Source organism: Podarcis bocagei (genome assembly GCF_964188305.1).
Source record: "Podarcis bocagei genome assembly, chromosome: 10".
NCBI lineage: Eukaryota > Metazoa > Chordata > Lepidosauria > Squamata > Lacertidae > Podarcis > Podarcis bocagei.
Genome location: NC_138135.1, coordinates 28,968,919 through 28,990,385, shown reverse-complemented (window position 1 = coordinate 28,990,385; position 21,467 = coordinate 28,968,919). Strand labels below are relative to the sequence as shown.

Below are 21,467 nucleotides of genomic sequence, written 5' to 3'. Positions count from 1 at the left end.
TATGACTTTAACAAAAAGAACATTAAAACAAAAGGTTATGAATTGAATAGAGACCTTGGGCCGCTGAAACTGCTTCCAATCCTCTGCTGGATAATATCTTTTCCACTTGGATGTAAACAACTTTGTGACTAGGTCACTATCTTGTTGCATTTGTAAATAATTTTCAGGGCTGGAAAAATCCCAGAAACCTGCATGCCAATCTCTCTCTTTCTGTCTCTCAACACACACACACACACACACACACTGTTGAATGGTGCCTGAGAATCTGAAAAATGTTCCCACACCTGGAGGTTGAATGATTCACATGCATATTTAAGTATGATGACTGGGAGTGTCTATAATATTACATTATTTGCAGAAGGAGGTGCGTTGTTTACAAATTTACGAACTACTTAGCAAAAGCAGTTGCTGGTGAGACAATCTGAAATCTAGTCTCCAGGTTAGTTCAATACACTGCAAGAAAACCTTTAGCTATAAAAGGGATCCAAAGGCCCAACTAAAAAGAATAGGGACATCATTCGCTTGCCCATCCTGTTCACATATAAAGTGAGAAGAGGTCTTACTTTAACCATAAGGTGTGTGCAAAGAAGGGGAGCTGAACCTCTCCTGCTCCCATGCTTCACCTCTCCACAATAAGTACTCTTCTCCATTCTTAGCTCTGATCCTGGAACTGAGTTGCAATGGGGGAAAGTGTCTGGAACAATGGGCACTGAGGGGAAATATGGTGTGGGAGGGGCAAAGTATTCATCTCCAAGATAGGGGTGGGGTTCCCAAACCAATATGCACACCAAAATGCACCTCTCCTTCAAAATTTGCAGCTCCAAATTATGCAGTGTGACTCTCCAACCAAATAACACTTTAAAAATGTGTACATCCATGACAAATGCATGCAAAGAATGTAATCTTCGTGAAATTAACATATAGCGATTCATTCTGCTAGGGTAAAATTAGGGAGGGAGATGCAAAAGTTAGGATAAATCCACATGAAAATGTATCTGAATTATCATGTAAACTTAAAAGAAATTCACAAATATATAGAATCATATAATTGTAGAGATGGGAATCCATCTAGTCCAACCCCCTGCAATGCAGGAATGTCAACTAAATCATACATGACAGGTGGCCATCCAACCTCTGCTTTAAAACTTTCAAGGAGAGAGAGTCCACCACCTCTCAAATGAGTCTGTTCCATAGGGCAAACCAAACTTACAGTTGGAAAATGAGAAACTGAAATTGACAGATTTGTCCATCCCTATTCATAGATGCTCATTTTACTGCTAATTTCACTGGTAATGTTAGACCAACTTTGCTTTGCCAGTCCCTTTCTGTTGACCTTCAAACCCTGCTGTCCTAGATAGAATATTGCAGCTATGTTTCCAAATCACTCTATTCATTCATCAGGATCCTCAAGAGGCTGTCCACTCAGTGCCCTCACCATCTCAAGGTAGAGACAGGGCGTTTTCAGTGGTGGAACCTGTTTATGGAGTTCCTTCCCCAAGTAGTCTCGCCTGACATCTTCTTTGTTATATTTTAGGTGCCAGGTGACAATCCTTTTAATTCTCCCAGGTCTTTTTAAGTTTTGAGCACTGGCCTTTTCAAATCTTCTCCTTTCAGCTATGCTATTTCTTGTTACATTGCATTGTGTATTACTTCATTGGACTGTTATTATGAACCTCCCTGGGAGTCGTTGGCTGAAGGGAGGTATAGTCATGAAAAAAGTAAAATAAGCAGGGCAGACATGTGAAAAGAAATGCACTGCATCTAATTTGATCCTAAAGGCTCAGAGTAGGTTTTTTTAAAAGCGCTGTGTGTGCGCGCACAGCCCAGTCCTATGCAATTTTGTTCCATGGGGCTTCTCCCAAATAAGCATATATAGAATCACAGCTTTAAACTACCGAGTACATATTTCAAGTTACAAGCAAAGCAAAAGAAGGTATTTTTAGCACTGTTAGAAGAGGAAGGCAGGAAGTAGGAAATTGGGAGAGGGGACTTGGAAAATCCATAAGGGGCCAAACCACAAGGCCAAGCCTGGAATATTTTTTTCCCTGAGAGGGGATGTAGCAATGTCACAGAAAATAGTTGCTTTAACCCAGATATCCGCTTAGCTCTCCAACTCAAATATCTGTTACCTTTTCATACTAGTCACTTCCCCTCTTGCAAAGTCAGGTAGAAGTATTTATTTTTCTACATCTGGTGGTTTTCCTCTGTCCGGCCACCAGCAAATCTCCTCCTTCTTGCTGTTTTTAACTGCTTAAATGCTGGAATGAGACATATTTAATCATGTGAAAGCCCTCTCTCATGCCTTTGCACAAGTCCTGGTAAATTCGAGAATGTAGGATGTGTGTTAAGCTGACTTTTTTTCAGGGCACGTCTCTTAAATTTTGCACACCTTTCACGCAGGTACTGTTACTGCAAACAAAATGAGCACAAATTAAACTTGTTGGCACTGGCAGGGTGGGGGTGGGAAATACCATGGTTTTCAAGGATAATTCGGAGCAGGTTTTCAGTTATCCTAAAATTATGTGATATGTGGCAGCACACATACACCTATATTCACTCCTAGAACTGATGCAATTACCTGACCCCCAGTCTGAAGAACATAAAATATGAATAGAACAATGCTCTTGTTTCTCCCCTAGGTTTAGGCCCATCTTTGAATACATGAGATTTTCTTGTTTTGTGCACTGATACTCCTGTACACTTTTGTTTGGAGATACCAAAAAGACCAGCAGAATCCCTAAGAGTGCTGTCACCAAGACCACTTTATCCCAGATTCCTTGAGCATGGAAAAAACTTGTTTGGAAGGGGATTGCTCACTTACTCAGCCTTCTTACAAGGCACTGGTGTTCTTGGGAATAGTTTAGCCTTAAACATTTTGCTGTTATGATTCCCATGAGGTATAAGTGAAAGAGCTGGGTGTGTTTATCACAGAAAAGAAAATTAAGGAGAGACATGAGAGCAATCGTTAGCTATCTGAAGGAATCAACGTAGAGAAGGGTTGATCTCTCTTGTTCCAGGGGTGTCAGGTTTCAGGAAATTGGCTTCCTCCCCCTCCCCCTTTGGCAGTAGATAAGCAGAACAAAGTGAAAGGAGTCTCTTACCAGTTAGAAATTTTAATGATCATAGTGAGAGAACAAAGAATATATTTCTAGGAATGAAGGTGCTCCCAATTAAGGATTCCACCCACTTCCCCCCCCCCTTGTCATCCACGTCACTTCTGCGTCTTGCAACCTGCTCTCACAACCACTTTGCTTTCTGTGCTGCCACCTTATCTGCTCTCCTTGACCTTAGGCTGAGAGGCTGGACGCTTTCCAGTGAAAGAGAGTGTTAACTCTCTCTCTCACAGTTCTTCTTTCCCTAGGTGTTCACCACCCAGTTCTTCCCAATTTCTGTCTTCTGAACTATGTCCCTCTGCAAACCACTGTTCCAAATCTATACAGTGGTACCTCAGGTTACAGGTGCTTCAGGTTATGAATTTTCAGGTTGCGCACCTCACCGAACCCAGAAGTACCAGAACAGGTTACTTCCAGGTTTCGGCACTCACACATGCGCAGGAGTGCTATATTGAGCTTTGCGCATGTGCAGAAGCGCCGGTTTGCGACCCGCACGTGTGCAGATGCGGCGCTGTGGGTTGCGACTGTGCCTCTTGCATGGATCATGTTCACAACCCAAGGTTCCACTGTACAGTGGTACCTCGTGTTGCGTAACCTCCAGGTTACGGCCACAGTGCATACTTCCGGGTTTCACCACTCACGCATGCGCAAAAGCACTCTGTGGACCGTGCTCATGCACAGAAGTCCTCTATCACACCAACTAGAGGCAGAAATGGTGCCTCTAGTTACAGATTAAATCCATAACCAGAGGTACCACTGTACTGTCCCACTGCTCCTCATAAGATTCAGGATTCTGATTGGGGGAGGGGGAGACTCCCACCATTCCTCCTCAGTGCAGCCCTCCTCAGCACGATCCCTGACAAGAGGGCAGAACTAGAACCAACTTATGAAAGCCGCTGGGAAGCAGATTTCAGCTAAACGGTTGGTTAAACATCCTAATGATAAGAACAGTTTGACAGTGAAACTGACTGCCTTAGGACATTGTGGCTAAACTTCCCTCTGTGGAGGTATTTAAGCAGATATTGCACAGCCATCTATCAGGTATGTTGCAGCTGTATCCTGCACTGAACTGTGCTAGGGTCCCAACCTAGATGGGGTGGGGGGAGAGACACTGGCTATTTATGTTTTTAAGGTAAAGGGACCCCTGACCGTTAGGTCCAGTCTCGGACTCTGGGGTTGCGGCGCTCATCTTGCTTTATTGGCCGAGGGAGCCGGCGTACAGCTTCCGGGTCATGTGGCCAGCATGACTAAGCCGCTTCTGGCGAACCAGAGCAGCGCACGGAAACGCCGTTTACCTTCCCGCCGGAGCGGTACCTATTTATCTACTTGCACTTTGACATGCTTTCGAACGGCTAGGTTGGCAGGAGCAGGGACCGAGCAACGGGAGCTCACCCCGTCGCAGGGATTCGAACCGCCAACCTTCTGATCGGCAAGCCCTAGGCTCTGTGGTTTAACCCACAGCGCCACCCGCGTCCCATATTTATATTTTTTAAATGCACTCAAAACATAGCTGTGTAGCAAATGTAACATGTGGTTGTCCCACAGTCAGTGAGATTCAAGTCTTAATGAAGAAATAACCCCCCTAATGTGACTCTTCCACAGCATTCCTTGTACTGGACAGAAAATCTAGAAACTCTGCACACAGATACCCCTTGGATAGGTAGATTCGTACTCTTATTTTATGCCTTTGCAGTTGCTGAAAACATCTTGGCTGCTTTCCTTTTCAGGAATATGGCATGCTAATTCTTTTCAGCCTAGTTTCCCCACAATTAGGTCTGCACCACTTTCAGCCAAATGTGTTTTTTCCTCTGCATCTTGCTGGGGAACAGGCATTAAGGAGTTCTTTCTTTCAGCTCCATTTCTTAAAAGGATTACTTAAGTGAGATTAACGTTCATGAGAATGAAAGGAAGCCCCGGCTGGAGCTCCGGTCTAGTGTTAGAAAGGCACACACAATGCTGTCAGGCCACCAGGCCTTGGTGCTAATCCATGTTCCAGGTTGGCGCTTATTGCATATCCTTGGGGAACAAACAGCATCTTGTGGTTTTATGAGGCAGATAAGCTGCAGGAAAACTAACAGCCTCATGACACAGGTCGCTAGAATTAAAGACTAGCCATATGACCAGCAAATGGGCATTCCTCTAAATGGAGTTATTTACCAGAAATAGCTACGGTTCTACCATGGGACAGATGCTGCTACCCTAGGTTTGAAAGTAGAAATGCAAGCTTGTAGCCCTACAGTAGATTGATCTGAAGTTTTGGTTAATTGGTGGGAGCAATTTAATTAGTGGGACTGAATGTGAATTTTATTATTTGTCATGTTACTTATATACAGCTCCTCCACAGAACCAAGGGTTACCTAAGTGATTATGCTTGGTATTCCTCATAAGATAATATATGCATTGGATGTGTATTACAGGTGTGTTGTATTTAAGGGGAATGTGCATGATTATCATGCTCACATGGAATGACTGAGGAACATTCAAGCTAGCACTGAAACCTCCCACTTTGTATGTTGCGAAACAAACAAGATTAAGGGGAATTGCTTGTCATTTATTAATGCAGACTTCTGCAAAGTTCTTTTTTTAAAAAAGTCACAACCTTCTCTGTGCAATATATTTAACGTGTCTCACTCTCCAGGTACTGTTTCTCTCTAGAAAGGGCTTGTGTAAACAGCATCAGGAATTTGGACTATTCATGGTCAACATTAATTTTACTGCTACAGAACTTAAGAGGCCTCTGTCTCATTTCTAAGCATGTCCTGGAATCTCACCCAGTCAGCAGCAGGACTGCTGAGTACAGAAAAGCATCAGCATTGTGAAAAATATTGCGCTGTTTTTAGCTAAGCGTCACTTCGTGCACTGAGCCTTGTAGCCTCAAGGGGCAAATGACAGAAAAGAGATTTACTGTGTGACGCTATACAATGTCTACTGGAAAGTAAGCCCCAGTCAGTTCAGTGCAATATACTCCAAGGTACATGAGTAGAAGAAAATGGCAGAGTATCCCGTGGAGTGCAATGTAGAAGTCTAAGGGAAAGAGGAAGAAACAGAGGCATGAGAGGAAAGCTAGGGGATCATAGGGAAGCAAAGGGCATAAGGCCATGAGGGGTCTCTTGTGTCTCTAGGAATTACATAGAACTCTCCCATCTGTGGTTTTATTTATTATCCCAGATTAGTGACCAGGCAATCTGAAAGGGGCAGTGAGTGCCAAGATGTAGTGTATCCGATGCTACATCTGTGTGGGATGCTAAGTACACAAATGGATTTGAACTAACTGAGCACTTCTTTAGCTGCAGATCTCTAGTAAGAGTAAAATGATGTTCAGTCATTGACTAGTTTTACAGATGATGGAGGGTATTGGGAGGGTCAAAGCTTCCCCAGTCACCCAAAGTTGACAGCTAGCAAGACAGATTGGTAGAGCCACCATTCCCTTCCCACACCATACATATTCTGCATTGGTAACTGGGAGGCAGGGCACAGCACCAGAGTTACTGACCCCTATTGGAAAGACCTCATGGGAGGTTAAGACTCTTAATGGTTACTGTTCCTGGTGGCTATGTACTAAGTCCAGTATCAGAGGCATCATTTCATTTGGTTGGTTGGTTGGTTGGTTGGTTGGTTAAGGCATTTATATACTGCTTAATCATTAGCATTTCCAAGTGGCATGCATTAAAAAAAGAAAAGCTATTTAGCATTCCACTGAACACCAGTAGCTGGGGAACAAAACCAAGCAGGAGAGCACTACTGTGTTCGTGGCAGGTTCGTAGACTCCCTATAGGCATCTGATTGGCCACTGCGAGAACAGGATGTTGGACTGGATGGGCTTTGGGCTTGATCCAGTAGGGGTTCTTCCTATGTTGCAATTCTCATGCTGCGATACTGGAGGCAGTATGCAGAAACTTCCCTCCTTGATCCGCTACTGGTTGCTAGGGTTGTTTGGGGGATCAGCGGGTATAAAACAGATGCTGTCATATTTTGGGTTCTTGTCCTTAAACCTCATGTGCAGACAGGAAAATCAACTTCAAACAGACTTAGTTCAACTGGGGCAAAACGGGCTTATTTCAAACTGTTTGTTTTAATTAAAGCAATTATGAACACATTAAAAAGGGAATGTAAGGCGAGCCTTCCACAGAGAGAGGTCTTAAGGAAGCAGGTGATCAGAGCTTTGCTAGGGCAGGCTCAGTATGGAACATGTTGCCTTGAAAATGCCATCTTTGCTTATCTAGTTTTGCTTTTGGAAACACATCTGAATAAAATAAGTTGGGGTGGTTTTTTTTACCTTTATGGGAGATTGTGGTAGACATGTTTGCAAGTAGAAGGTCCAGGTGTCTCCAATTAAAGGCTCCCAGGTAGCTGGGAAAGCCTCTGCATGAAGGCCTAGGGAAGCAGGGCTGCTGTAGTTGGCAATAGTTTGCCTGAATGTGCCAGTGGCCTGATTCTGTATTTTGCAGCTTCCTATGTTCCTATTTCCTAGATATTCTAAGAGATCTGCTGTTGATTCCATATACTGTATTTTATTTTAATTCCACTTCTGTTGCCCATTGTTCACATCTCCTTGGAGCAACTCCAACTCCCATCAGTGCCAGCCAACATGGCTGATTGCCACTGATGATGGGAGTTGTGCTCCAGCAACATCTGGGGGACCATAGCTTCTGCAGGCCTGATCTAACCAGTTTTGCCTATTCTCAAGGAACAAGTTCCTCCATATTGACATTCAGTTTGGAAAATCTCCATGTGTTGCAAGGAGGGACTCCATAAAGGCAAGGTTGGGAAACCTTGATCAATCCAAGGGCCACATTTCCCTCTGGGCAACCTTCTGAGGGCCACATGGCAGTGGTGGGGACAGAGGCAAAAATGGATGGAGCAACAAGTGTTAATTTTATATTTGCATAATAGGCTAGTTTTCTACACATACACCTATCTATGCTATATTCTGACAAGCAAGAGGCATTATCAGAATTCAAGGACAAATTCCAGTTAGGCAAAAACAATACCGTACAGGTTTTCCACACAAATAAATGTATCCTACAAGGTAGTTGCAATTGGTTTCCTGCAATAAGGAAAAAGGATATGAGAAGCTGGTGTAGCTCAAAAGTGAGATGGGAACCAGGAAATCTTTTTCAAATCTTATCTCTGTCATGTATTCACTAGGTGGCATTATTGAGATAATAGTGACTTGCTTCACTGGGCTATTCTAAGGATTATGTATGGGCTATTCTAAGGATTATATATGTAGGGGAAACGGTGAAGGTTCCCTATGGAGGTAAATAAAACTTGGTAATGAAATCAATAAACATTTAATGTACATACAATGCACACACACTTTCATAGTTACAGTCTCATTTAGTATGGCAGAAGTCAATGCCAACTAGGGAGCAGTCAGGGAGAGCACAGAAGAAGGAAATGGAAGAAAACTCTTTCTCGGTTGGAACTAAGAACCCTGAGTCAAAACTAGAACATCTGTCTTTCTGCACATGTTGAGGTTTTGAGGAGTTTACTTCCCACAGGAGATCTGGAGTAAGCATGTGCCGTGGTAACTAGATACTAACAGAACCCTTCAGAATTGCATTATGAAATACTGTAATACACACAATCTTCTATCGCATTTTTGGAAGAAAAACATTTGGACTAGTAACAAATTACAAGCCAAATTCCACAAGGCACCAAGTGTTCTCAAATCCCCAGGCCAGCTTCTGTAGCTGTCACTCAACCACTTTTCTTGGCTGCTAAACCAGCCTTCAATAACCTGGTATCCTCCAGATGTTTTACTACAACGTTGCCATGTTGGCTGGGGCTGATGTGAGTTGTAGTCCCAAACATCTGGAGAGCACCAGGTTGGGGAAGGTTGTATCCTTCTCTTCCGCAGAATACTTTGCTGTTGAATGGAATAGCCTGTTGTACAGCACTTTGATAGCCTCAGGCTGGGAAGCAGTTTGCCAATTTGTAAAATAAATAAATACCTTGTAACACATCTAAAGACACCAGCTGATTGTGACCCAGAATCTTCTGCCTGGGAAGTTGGTTGACTAATTAGCTCCTGAAGATTTAACAGAAATATCATTTGAGAGCTTTTTTTCAGGAAACAAATAACTCCAGACTAACAGAAGTATGTACATATAATTGGAAGTGCATTAGTGATGGTTGGTGCCCATTAGGAATAGAGGGGCAGAAGGCAAGAATACCAACAGCAGGTGGAGCCAGAGCCAATGACAATGCAGAGGAAACTAATTTTAGTCCAGTCCCCACCCTTTTCCCTGCCGAGTTTGTATCACTCACAGAAGTAATTCTGTGAGTAAGGAGGAGGAGGTTGACAGGTAGTTCCACTCTCTGGCAGGCAAGTGGGGCTGGCTAAGGGCAGATGGAGGTTAACTTAAGAAATTAGGAACCTACTTGATCAGGCCAATGGCCCATTTGATCCAGCATCCTGTTCTCCACTGTGTACGAGCCTCCACTAGGATTACTCGGGCTCCCTGCTAAACAATGTCAACAGGGGTGCTGAACTGAGTTGCAGGGCAATATAGAAGGGTGTGTTGTCTGCTTCATACAACAGCAAACTCATGCAGATGGGGTACGTTTATTTCAAGAAGAAGAAGAGTTAAGATTTTAGACATCAAAACTCTTGAGATGAACAGGGAACAATAGTATCCACCCATTAAATCAGATAATTCCTTGCATAACATGGGACATATGCTCATGCGTTCATTAAAACTGGTTAAGTTTTAGTCAGAAAAGGCTGGGGAAAGGGTGTAGCCGTAGGACATTTTTCTATCTAAGTGTAATTGGGGTGTTGGTAGCAGGTGGAATAGTGAAGTGAGATACTTGTAGCATTTTATCAGAAAGAAGGAAGTGGGGAGGGTCTCTCCGAACATACAGATATGCTGCATTTAGCAATCTGAAGAATTCTTGCTTCTCATGCAAAAAACGGTTTTAAAAAGTGCAACGAAAAGTACAACATGCCTGCTGGAATGGTCACAGCTTTGTAAGGGGAGACAAAGCAATTGTCTCCATTATTCCACATACAATAACAAAAAGGGGCATCAAAATGTGTGTCCTTTGAGGGGCAGAAGCAGCAAAGCTATTTTGTCAGGCTCACAGAATTCTCTCATGTCATGTCCTCTCTTCTTTTTCAAGCCATCACTACCTTAGGTCCATTAATTTCAGTGGGTCTACTCTGAGTCAAACATAGTTGAAGGCAACCCTATGATTAGAAAAATAAGAATCTGAGAGAAACTGAAATTGGCAGTTTCACCCATCCCTACTTCCAAATAAATGCACACAAGACTAGTATAAAACCATAGTGTAAAACCATATAGAGAGCAAACATTGCTTTCTGGCCTATACAGTATTAGACTACAGTGGTACCTCTGGTTACGTACTTAATTCGTTCCGGAGGACTGTTCTTAACCTGAAACTGTTCTTAACCTGAAGCACCACTTTAGCTAATGGGGCCTCCCGCTGCTGCTGCTGCCGCTGCCGCCGCCGCACAATTTCTGTTCTCATCCTGAAGCAAAGTTCTTAACCCAAGGTACTATTTCTGGGTTAGCGGAGCCTGTAACCTGAAGCGTCTGTAACCTGAAGCGTATGAAACCCAAGGTACCACTGTATAATGAAGGGTCCCATTTCTGAATGATCCCTCAGTGAAAGTCCTTCCATATAGGAAATTACTTGTGGTATCAGAACTACAACTTTCTTCATTTCCCAGGCATGGTCCCTTCTGATCTTCTTATTGTTCTCTGTAAATCACTGTTTCTATTTTGCCCTATTTAGGACATAACTTAGGAGCAAACAATAATAACCTGTTAGTCAAAATAAGCTGCAAGGATCCAATTAAAAAGCCCAGTTGGAACTTAAATTGGCAATTTCCTGTAGGACAGTTTGGCCCAAATATTGTAGCAAACAAGAGTAAACCTATGATACAATTTAAGATGGCTATGGTGGATCTTAGACTGTCATAACTAGCTCTTGTCCAGTCTGGTACTCCGTTGTGGCAACATGGACTCTCCATAGACCAAATTATGGATATATTTTTATTTATGGCAGTCCTGTTGCTATCCTAATTTAAGTATGGTTAGAGGGGAGGCAAGATTTTGCTCTGAGGGAGGAGACGACCTTGGCTAGGCTGGATACTTCCTGTTCCTCCCTTGTCTTGCATCCAAAACCACCTTTTCGCTTCCTCTGATGCTGGTGTCACTATGACTCCATAGAACTTGAACTGCCTTTCACCACTGCCATCACAACTGCCCTCTTATAGGCTGCTGTCATACACCAGTACAAAGAAATGAATGAGCTCACCCTAGTACCTGAATTCAAGCGTGTGTGTGTTTTTTACAAGATGCAAGCATTATCCAGCTCCTTCTGAAACCACATTAGCATTTCCTTTTTAAAAAAAAAGAAAGAAAAAAGAAAACGTTTTCCAGGATGCTTTCTAACTACTTCATTGACTTGCAGAGTCACAGGGACAATGTGAACAGATCTGTCCTGGCAGCCTTTTCTGAAGCACCTGTTCTTGCTGCACTGACTCCTCCCTAAGACATGCATTTTTGCCAGGAATCTGAAGAGCTGTACAGAGTTGTGCCAAGCCTTAAAAACCTTCTTCTCCCCACTCTATTACACATACACAATTTTATCAACCAGCATGTAGTTTAGTCTGCCTAAACCCTGCTCTGGTACACTGCTACAAGTCTCCATGGAAACACTTATGTCTTCGTCAGCTAGAAGTTTGGATCCAATTCTTCCTCTTTTGGCTCTTCAGGAGCATGGCAGTGTTTACTAAAGAGATGCTGGCAGGGCTGGTAGTTGACCGAAGGACTTGGCCCTTCACAGACCACAGTGTGCTTCTCAGCATTGTGGATAAGACATGTTTAAAACGAAAAATAGACTCTTAGTATTGGAAATTCTGTTAATCTTCCACTTTATATGCTGTTCTCTAGTGTTTACACTTTGTGGTAAAAGTTACACTCTGCCCCAGTTTCAGTTCAGCTTGCAACTAACTCCAATTCTGAAGCTATGATTTAAAAATAAAATGTAGATAATTCAGAATTTGACACTGAATTAGCACAAAGAGTCTGCCTACTAGGAGCTTATTCACACCATCAACAATTAAGAGACTGTGTTATCTTTGAGTCACTAGAATAATTTGTTACTACAGCTGGATCAGATTCATGCTTCATTTAACAGAGTGAGTTTAAAACACGTATCTACTGATATGCCGTAAAAAATTCAGGGCTCGCCCCCACTTCTGCTTGTCCCATGCCTAGAAAGTATGAGTTGGAGCAGTTTTCCAGCTCAGCCAGAGGTCCATCTATTCCACACTTCGCTCATCCTGACAGAACTTGGGTTTGGATTGTTCCCTGTGTCTTGTCCCAACCCCTTGACTGTGAAAGCAAACCCAGCAGTAGAGCTAATCCAAAACGTACTTACTAATTTTCACTTCAGCCAAAATCACGCTCGTTATTCACACTTCCAGATGCACCTTCTCAATTCTACCCTCTTTGCTCCCACATAGACACCAGTATTTATAGTACGCTGAGAAATCACAGCATTTATGATTAAGAGCACAATACAATCTCATGCATCACAGTACATTAGAAGCACGTGGAAGAGCACACAAATGAGCTTTGAAAGTATTCCCATTTTCAGAAAAATGCAAACTCTCAATGGCAGTGGCCTCTAAACTGATCCGCCTACTCCTACAACACAAAGAAAGGAGCAACATTAAAAATCTTCCAGTGAACTTTCAGCTGTCCATTTGCAGGATTTTCCAATCTAAAGTTATTCAAGTAAAACTGCAACTCTCCCAGCACTTTTTTAACATGCAAAGTTTTTCATGGCTTTCCGTTCCCAACATAGTACCTAAACTAGACATGAATAAATGGACTTAGCTAAAATCTCTAACCCTCGTTCTTGATTTTTATTTTATTTTTAACTTTCAGTGGGAGTTATAGGCTAACGACTTAGAATGACATTCAGAGAGAAAAAAACAGAGTTTTCCATATCAATCCATATCTATAAAACCTTTTCCATCTCAGCATTCAGGGCCAGCTTTACTAGGAAACAATATGAAGCAGTTACAGCATAGTTTGGAAGAGAGGCCATTTTCCTGCATCATTTCACCTTCAGGTGTAAAAAGCAAAAGTAGAGGTAGTATCACCTACATGCCTGTTGAGGTCCATGTAAATGCTATCACCACTTGGTTGCTCCACCAGCATGTTTAGCATACCATGCAAGTAATTCACCCCCCAAAGGAAGTGGCAGCACTTATGTGGAGTATTAAACATATTGGTCAAACCACCACATGGATGGATGCCTTTGCCCAGCCACTCACCCTACAGCTATCTGGATCTGCAGTATAAAGGGATCCGCACTACCAGAACAGATCTAGAGAGGGCACCACTTTTATCGTGCAGCTTTTTTACCTTTCTGTAAAGCGGGAGGGGGTGTAACCTGCAGCCCTCCAGATGTTGTGAGATTACTGCAGTACTCTTCATCATCCTTGATCACTGACCATGTTGGCTGAGGCCGATAAGAGCTGTATTCCAACAACATATGGAGGGCCACATAATCCCCAACTTGGCAGTAAATGTCACTCAGAGATCACAACCTTTGCCTGTTATTATCTGGACATAATGAGTATGGGCATATATACTAGACATGCCATTTTCAAACTATTTTCAGGAGTAGCCAACGCGGAGCCCCAGCCAACATGGTCAATGATCAGGGATGATGGGGGTCATAGTTCAATAACATTTGGAGGGCACCACGTTGGCCACTATCACTATGGGTCAAACTGCAACCATGAGTGTCACAAAAGTCTTGGGATGAGCCTCTCAAGTAATTGTTCTGGGATAACAGTGCAGCACAAGGAGCTAGAGGACTATTGAGATCCATTTCAAGCCGCTAAGGGGGATGCTAAGCACAGAATTGTCTTGTAAGTGTCCAGAAGAAAAAGTTTCAAAACTGTTGCAATAGACTCTGAGAGACCAAGTATGGCTATATGTGGTCAGTTAATAGCACCATATCAGACAGAGGAGGAGTGCACTGTTACTCCACTGGTTGACTGTAAAAAGTCAGGGTGCTTATGAACTACATTTTTCAGAAGGAAAACTATGCAGTGCATTTACAAATGAGCCATTTTAACTTGTTCCTCTCTCCCTTGTGACAACTGTGCATATATACAGAATACACATAGTGATTTCAGAAAGCCAAGGACCACACTTCTTTTGTTTTGATTCCCTGAAAACACGACACAGTTTATGAACCTGCCCAGTTCAAAGCACACTGAACAGAAAGCCTGCAATGTCTTTTCCTTGACACTGCGTTCAACATTATGAGAATGAGGAGCCTATAAATACAGTTGTAACTAATTGCTGTGAATAACACTATTTTCAAGTTGCTGGGCACAGGCCCTTCGAGCAGGAGAATTTGTCCCGTGTTCTTGTTTTAGTATTTGCTTGACACTAACCCAGCTACTTGAGCAAGTATAAAGGACATTTTGGCTGCACACACACCTTCAGTTTTGTTTTTGTCTGTGTAGGAAAGAAGCCAGTTTCACAGTCTGTTACTATAGCCTATAAATCCATGTTGTACTTTTCCTCCCACCCTAGAAGACTCTGTGATTATAAGAAGCATTGTTTTTTAAATACTTATCTACAATATTTCTTCAAGAATATGCCAACACAGAGAGAAGTGTAAACATACATCACTGAAATCTAGATCAGTTCTCCCCTTTATTTTTAACTGCATTTCATAGTTTAATTGAAGTCAGGTTGGGTAGAACATCAAAGGATTGGCACATCCGGATGTGCATTATTCGCTGTTCCTTCTCTGGAACTGGTGAAATCCATCAAATGTGCTAGGCTCCCTCTGGTATGCTCTGAAGCTGCTTTCCTTCCTAATTCTTCCGGAAACTGAGCCCTGACATAATCAGCTCACACTGGATCAGAGAACTTTCTGAATATCACTAAACTTCATAACACCGCAAGCAATCGTGAACTCCACTCGTACAATGTATAAGAAAGAGAGGATACAAGAGAGGAGGAAGAAAAGGAAACGCAACGGGGAGGTTTGGCTTAGAATTTTGCAAAACTGCTTAGCTCTCTTGCAAAGCAGGTCTGTGTCACTGAGAGTTCCGACAGCACGTCTCAGTCAAATGGCTTTGCTTTGAGACTCCACCGGTTCAGTACTGTGCAGTGCTTAAAGTTAAAACGATGGGCATCAAAACGCAGGCACACCTGCGTGCGTTTTCCGAAAGCAACCACCGGTTCTTCAAATCTATGGCACCAGGGAGGTTAAGAAGCCCCCAGGAGCCAATAATGCTGCCCGTTAGCGGGGGGCGGGGGGGGCAGGACGACTGCAGAGGGAACTGTACACTTACCAATGTCAGAGTTGCAGAAAGCCTCCTGGGGGTGATTTGGGACGCAGGTACAAGATTCCACCAGCAAGTCACTCAGGCTCCAGCTGCAGAGCAGCATGAGAAGGCTCAGCACGCACCCAAACATACTGCTGATGCTCTTTGCCCGAACTCTCTCACACGGACCGGAGAAAGGGTGGAGGGTCTCTGCAAAACTGTTGAGTTTTCTGCAGCCCCCTGCCTCCCTCTTCTACTTGTCGGCGGCGGCGGCGGCGAAGAAGAGACTGCAGGCTGGATCTGGCGGGACTTTCTGTTGCTGCGTTTCCTTCCACCCCTTCTCAACAGAAATTCGATTCTCTGCTGCACGAGTTCGAACCCCGCTGAGCGCCTCTCTGCCTTCTCCGCTCTCGGCTGCTGCGGGGAGTTATAGCCTTGATCGCGCCCCTCTCGGGCTCTTGGGGTGCCGCCCCCCGGACCAATCGGAGCCCCGCATTACCTCATCCCTCAGGAAAAGGGGAGCGGCTACCAAAAAAAAAAAAAAAAGCACCACCACTCAACCTCATTGGAGGCGGGGTCGCAACAAGGCATTCAGCTCCATATAGGGAATAATGTGTGCGTTGACTGTATGCGCTGGCTGGGGGGCTGCGAACGGGATTTCTGGCAAGAGGAGCCGCCTGGTGCGCGCGGAAAAGGAACGGGGAGGAGGAGAAGAATAGGTTAATCGGGACGTGCTTCTTGCTACCTGTCGCTGCAAAGGAGACTCCGGCCACCGCCGCCTCATCCCCACCCAACAGGTCGCCAAGAACTGCTGGAAGGAGAGGGCACTGCCAAGAGGCAGCAGGACTGACTGCGCGTCCCAAAGACCGAACCAAGTGGGCACAGAACTGCTCCCAGGAGTTCCAGCTTGGCCCTGCGACCGTGGGTGCCTGGGGCTGTGAGGGCCACGCAGCATGCATGCCCTGGCACCGAAATTCGTGGGTGCCTGGCCCCTTCATGGAGAATTTTGTGGGTGCTCGGGCACCCAGGGCCCCAGGGAGTCGGCACCTATGACTGCTCCCATAACTAGTCCACAGTGCTGCCCATCCCACCCCATATGACATGCTTTGCAAGCCACTCTGGGACATAAGAGCCAAATCCTAGGGGCCGAGGTCCCTTCATTCTTTACCCCCCCCCCAGTGTAAAATATTTAAGGGGATCCCGGCCAAGTTGATGGACATTGGCATTCAAATAGTCAATAGCATCTTGTGATTGAATATGTGGAGTGGGACCCACCTCCCCAGCAATATTTTCAGATCGGCACCCCTGTTCTGGGAGGCTTTGCTAAATTGTTTTAACGAGATTGTTTATCACTTCTTGTTTGGCACCGTGGGCTCCTTTGAGGAGGAAGGCGAGATATTAATCAATAAGCAGATAAATAGCTTTTGAATACCAGTTGTTGGGACTCACAAGTGGTTGAGGGTGCTGATGCACTCATGTCCTGCTTGGAACTCACTCCCCCAGAAGGCAATGGCAGCCACCAACTTGTAGGACTTTAAAGGAGGATTAGACAAAGCCATGGATTGCAAGGTTACCAACGTATCCTGCCCACAAGGGCTGTGTTCTGCCTCCACTGTCAGAGGCCCTGTGCTTCTGAATACCAGTGGCTGGGAATCACAAGTGGGCAGCATACTGCTGAGCTCATGTCTCACTTGTGGGCTTCCTGCAGGCACCTGTGTTATGTACTAAGCTTGGATCCTAGAACAACAGGCAAGCAGGATCCTAGAATGAAACAACTGATTGGCTTGCAGGAGAAGACTAATCAGGCTCCAGGAGGGAAGCACAGAATCAGACAGAACACATTGTGTAAATAATGTATATAGAAGCCTGAGGTTTGGGGGGCAATTAAATCACTGTTTTACAAGCTGCAACGAAGAGCATGAAATCACTACAGGACTCTGAGTATATTTCAACCTGGCTGGCCACTGTGAGAACAGGATGCTTGGCTGGACAGGCCATTGGCCTGATCCAAGGGGGCTTTTCTTACATTCTTATGGGGGTTGGACAGAGCACCTGTCTAATTTTGTTTATTTTCCTACCAAACCTATTCTAGCAATCCAAGTCTATGATTTTTTAAAATATTTTTTTTAAAAGAAAAACTCAAGTGGGAATCCCCCATTCATGGTGGATGTTTCACACACCAGGCTTTGACTTAGTTTCCATCGTGTGGAAACTGGATCCTGTCAAAACTGGGCTAATGCAGGTCATCTGAATCAAACCTGGTTTTCTGCGTGTTTATCACACCTTTGAAACAGGCTGGAAGCCACAAGAAGAATGGTATATGCTATGTACCAACTTTGGTTCTTTTCATTTAAATTTAACTCATGTTTACTCCTAAAGCATCCTGGGGGCTGAAATATAGTTAAGATGAAAATAATTCTGCTTTGCAATACCTATGACAACCTTACAGCTCAAGGAGTGCCTTGAGAAAATAGCTAAATCCTATATGTGTGGATATGTTCATGGGGTGCAAGCTAATTCTGAATTAGAGATAGTAGAAAGGAATTCCATTTTAAGTGCCTTTTTATCTTTTTATGTAAGGGAAAAGTGCGGCAACACATTAATGTCACATTTCTTTCCTCAATAAACAAATGTGCTAGTGGGGGAATGATGCATGTTGTCTTGGCACTGGAAAACCATTATTTGATGTTGAGTTGTGTAATGCTCAAAAAAGTTCCACTCAAAGCCTCCCTGTCACTATGAGTTTATAAAGTCAGCTGTTTAGAACTGAGTTTGGAAAAGCCCCATCATCTTCCAACTCTTAATATTGGTGCATATTTCAGCAATTGCAATACTCTCTGCAATTTATGGGGAGGAATTGTTTGTATTCTTTTGCTCCGTTCCCCTGTGGGATCATATGGCAGAGACAGAATCACAGCAAAGGAAACTGTCAGATGCAAGATGTAACAAGGCAACCTTATTATCCTGGAAAGACAGGGCAGGGTGATTAATCACATTAGACCACTGTGTGTGATGTCAGAACTCTATTATTGGGATTTAGAAGATTTAGGCATTGCTAGCCCTACATTGTGCTGCTAAAACTGGGGTCACCAACCTTTTATGGCCCACGAGCACATGCGCAAACTCGAGAAACTGCCATAGGCACCACATACTCAAGACCACAACTGAAGTCTGATGGCAGCGCAGGGGGCTTTTTTCTTTTCTTTATTGAGGGGAGATGTTCACAGCTGCATTATCGGAGCATCACCCAAAATGCCACAATTAAGATTTAAGTTTAATATTGTATATGTGTGATATTATAGGCTTTAATATTGTATTTTTACATTGTTCTGACCTGCATTTGGGACACGGGTGGTGCTGTGGGTTAAACCACAGAGCCTAGGGCTTGCCGATCAGAAGGTCGGCAGTTCGAATCCCCTCAACGGGGTGAGCTCCCATTGCTCTGTCCCAGCTCCTGCTCACCTAGCAGTTCAAAAGCACAAAGTGCAAATAGAGGTACTGCTCTGGTGGGAAGGTAAACGCTGTTTCCATGCACTGCTCTGGTTCGCCAGAAGCGGCTTAGTCATGCTGGCCACATGACCCGGAAGCTGTACGCCGGCTCCCTCGGCCAATAAAGCAAGATGAGCACCGCAACCCCAGAGTCCGAGACTGGACCTAAAGTTCAGGGGTCCCTTTACTTTTAACCTGCATTTGGAATTTACAGTGAATGTAAGAAATCTAATAAACCTTAATGAAAATGAGACCAGTCCTTTGAAACCGGCATGATAAGGTGTGTGCTTGATATTGCTCCAGAGGTGCCAGGGTGTGCAGTAAGGGAGCATATAAATTTTTCAGCCTGCCCCAATCTATTAGCTATGGTAACAACAAGAAAAGCTAGCATTATATCCACACTTAATGTTTTGCAATAGGGGCAGGATCAGTAGAGAACAAAATTGAAATTCCCTCTCTGTGTTACCTTTGTGTGTAGACTTTGAATCAATTGCTTAACTCCCAGATCAATTTTCTCCTCTCCAACCTCCTTCGGGAGGATGGAGAAACCCTGTAATTAGAGTGTACCATGTCACATGAAATATATCCTTTGTAAGAAAATTAAAATAGTGCTGTATCATCAAATAATGAAGCCCAAGTTATCTTTGTTCTTGCTCGGATGAGGCTAAGAGGTTGCACCCCAGGATAAGGTAACCCATAGTGCATAATGAGCTCTTATCTGGCATGCTTAGACTATAATCTGAAACAAGCCTTATATAATTAATTGAAAACTCTCTAGTGCAGTTGTTGGGGGGTATATATGCTTTGCTATGAAATTGTGCAGAGGACATGAAACCTCAGAAGTTGTGGGGTATTTTTCCCAAGGGGCCACACTTGCCTACTGTTTATCTCAGCTAGGTGCCTGTCCAAGCCCTTTAGAACAATCATAAGCATGTTTACTCAGTCTCCTGCCAAGCTCAGTGAGGCTCCCTTCCAAGTAAGTGTGCTTAAGACAGCTGCCTCAATAATACCCAGTATTTACGTATGTAGTACTTATAACATTCAAAGTGCTTCCCATACACTATATTAGATCACACCCACACCATACATTTAAAGCTGTATTCAACTACTTTAACAGTCAATGTAGAAATCTAGGAACTGTAATTTGCTAATAGTGCTATCCTCACAGAGCTAAAATTCCCAACACCCTTAACAAACTACAGTTCCCAGGATTTTCCATGGCAATGGAAGTGGTATAATAGTGCTTTCAATATACGGTGGTGGTGGATGTGAATTTATTAATCCTTTAACCCATTCACCCTGGCAAGGGAGACCAGCATTATATTATTATATTACAGATGAGAGCAGAATACACTTGCCTGCCTATGGCCACCTAGTGGGTTCATAGTGGAGATGAAATTTTTGAATTGTAGACTTTTCCATTCACAGCTCTATCTATGCTATGTTGTAATTGGTACACAGATAAACATAGAGTAAGAAATATGTGCACCTTGCAACTCTCAAAAGGTGATAAGTTATTTCTGAAGTAGGCTGCCAACACTACCAGAGCAGAAGTTTCCTTTAGAACATATTTCCCTTCCCAAGTCAGTTTGGAATGTGTCTGAGAATTATGCTAGAGGGCACTGTGTTCCAAGAGACTGGGGCTTTGGGGATTTATTGGAGAGAAGAAGAAAATATGTTACTTGTCATTTGAGATCATTAAAGATTCAATTGATCTTTTATTTGCATGGCTCGGGTTTCCAGTGCTTCTCGAGGTCTGCCTTTGCTACATTCCAATTAAGATCCCTCTGTTCTCCATCTGTCAAATTCCCAAGTCCATCTTGGTTGTTCACTCCTGACTTCTCTTCCCAGCAAGGAATATCTGAGATGCCATTCCCAAAAGATGCCTGAAGAGGGTGAACTGTCTCTAGACAGGAACTAAAAGGCTCTGGTATCTTCAAGGACACTATTACTCAATTTTTAAATGAGATTATCAGTTAATAGCAAGGGAGCTCTAGAATCCTAAAGGTAACTGCTTCTGAAACAACAGAACCCTGTGAATGTAATTGTATTGGCAACTGGCCACATTTCTCCACTGCTTGAGTCATCTTATTCATAACTTTCCTGTTCCAGTCTAACTCACATAGAATAGACCATGCATACTTCTTTCCCCATACTATATTGCTTTCACACCCAAAACTAAAGAAAAGCCCATTCCAAACATTGGCATCACACATCCCCTTCTCTCCTGTTTTCCCCAATGTCAGTGTGCCTCCACAGGCAGAATAAGATAGAAGTGAGAAGCAACTACAGTGGTACCTCGGGTTAAGTACGTAATTCGTTCCGGAGGTCCATTCTTAACCTGAAACTGTTCTTAACCTGAAGCACCACTTTAGCTAATGGGGCTCCAGCTGCCTCCGCACCACCAGAGCATGATTTCTGTTCTCATCCTGAAGCAAAGTTCTTAACCCAAGGTATTATTTCTGGATTAGCGGAGTCTGTAACCTGAAGCGTATGTAACCTGAAGCGTATGTAACCTGAGG

At 43.7% G+C, this 21,467-nt stretch overlaps 2 protein-coding genes across 3 annotated transcripts in view; one reads left to right on the top strand and one right to left on the bottom strand.

Moving 5' to 3' along the window:
- Window positions 1-15,951, bottom strand: part of TIMP3 (TIMP metallopeptidase inhibitor 3) — a 45,466-nt gene extending 29,515 nt beyond the window's left edge. Inside the window, exon 1 of the mRNA XM_081211039.1 lies at window positions 15,484-15,951. Coding sequence (XP_081067165.1) covers window positions 15,484-15,607 — 124 coding nt within the window. The 5' untranslated portion in view covers window positions 15,608-15,951. The remainder of the gene's footprint in view (window positions 1-15,483) is intronic.
- SYN3 (synapsin III) overlaps window positions 1-21,467 on the top strand; it is a 186,750-nt gene that overhangs the window by 83,585 nt on the left and 81,698 nt on the right. The gene's annotated exons all lie outside the window — the stretch shown is intronic.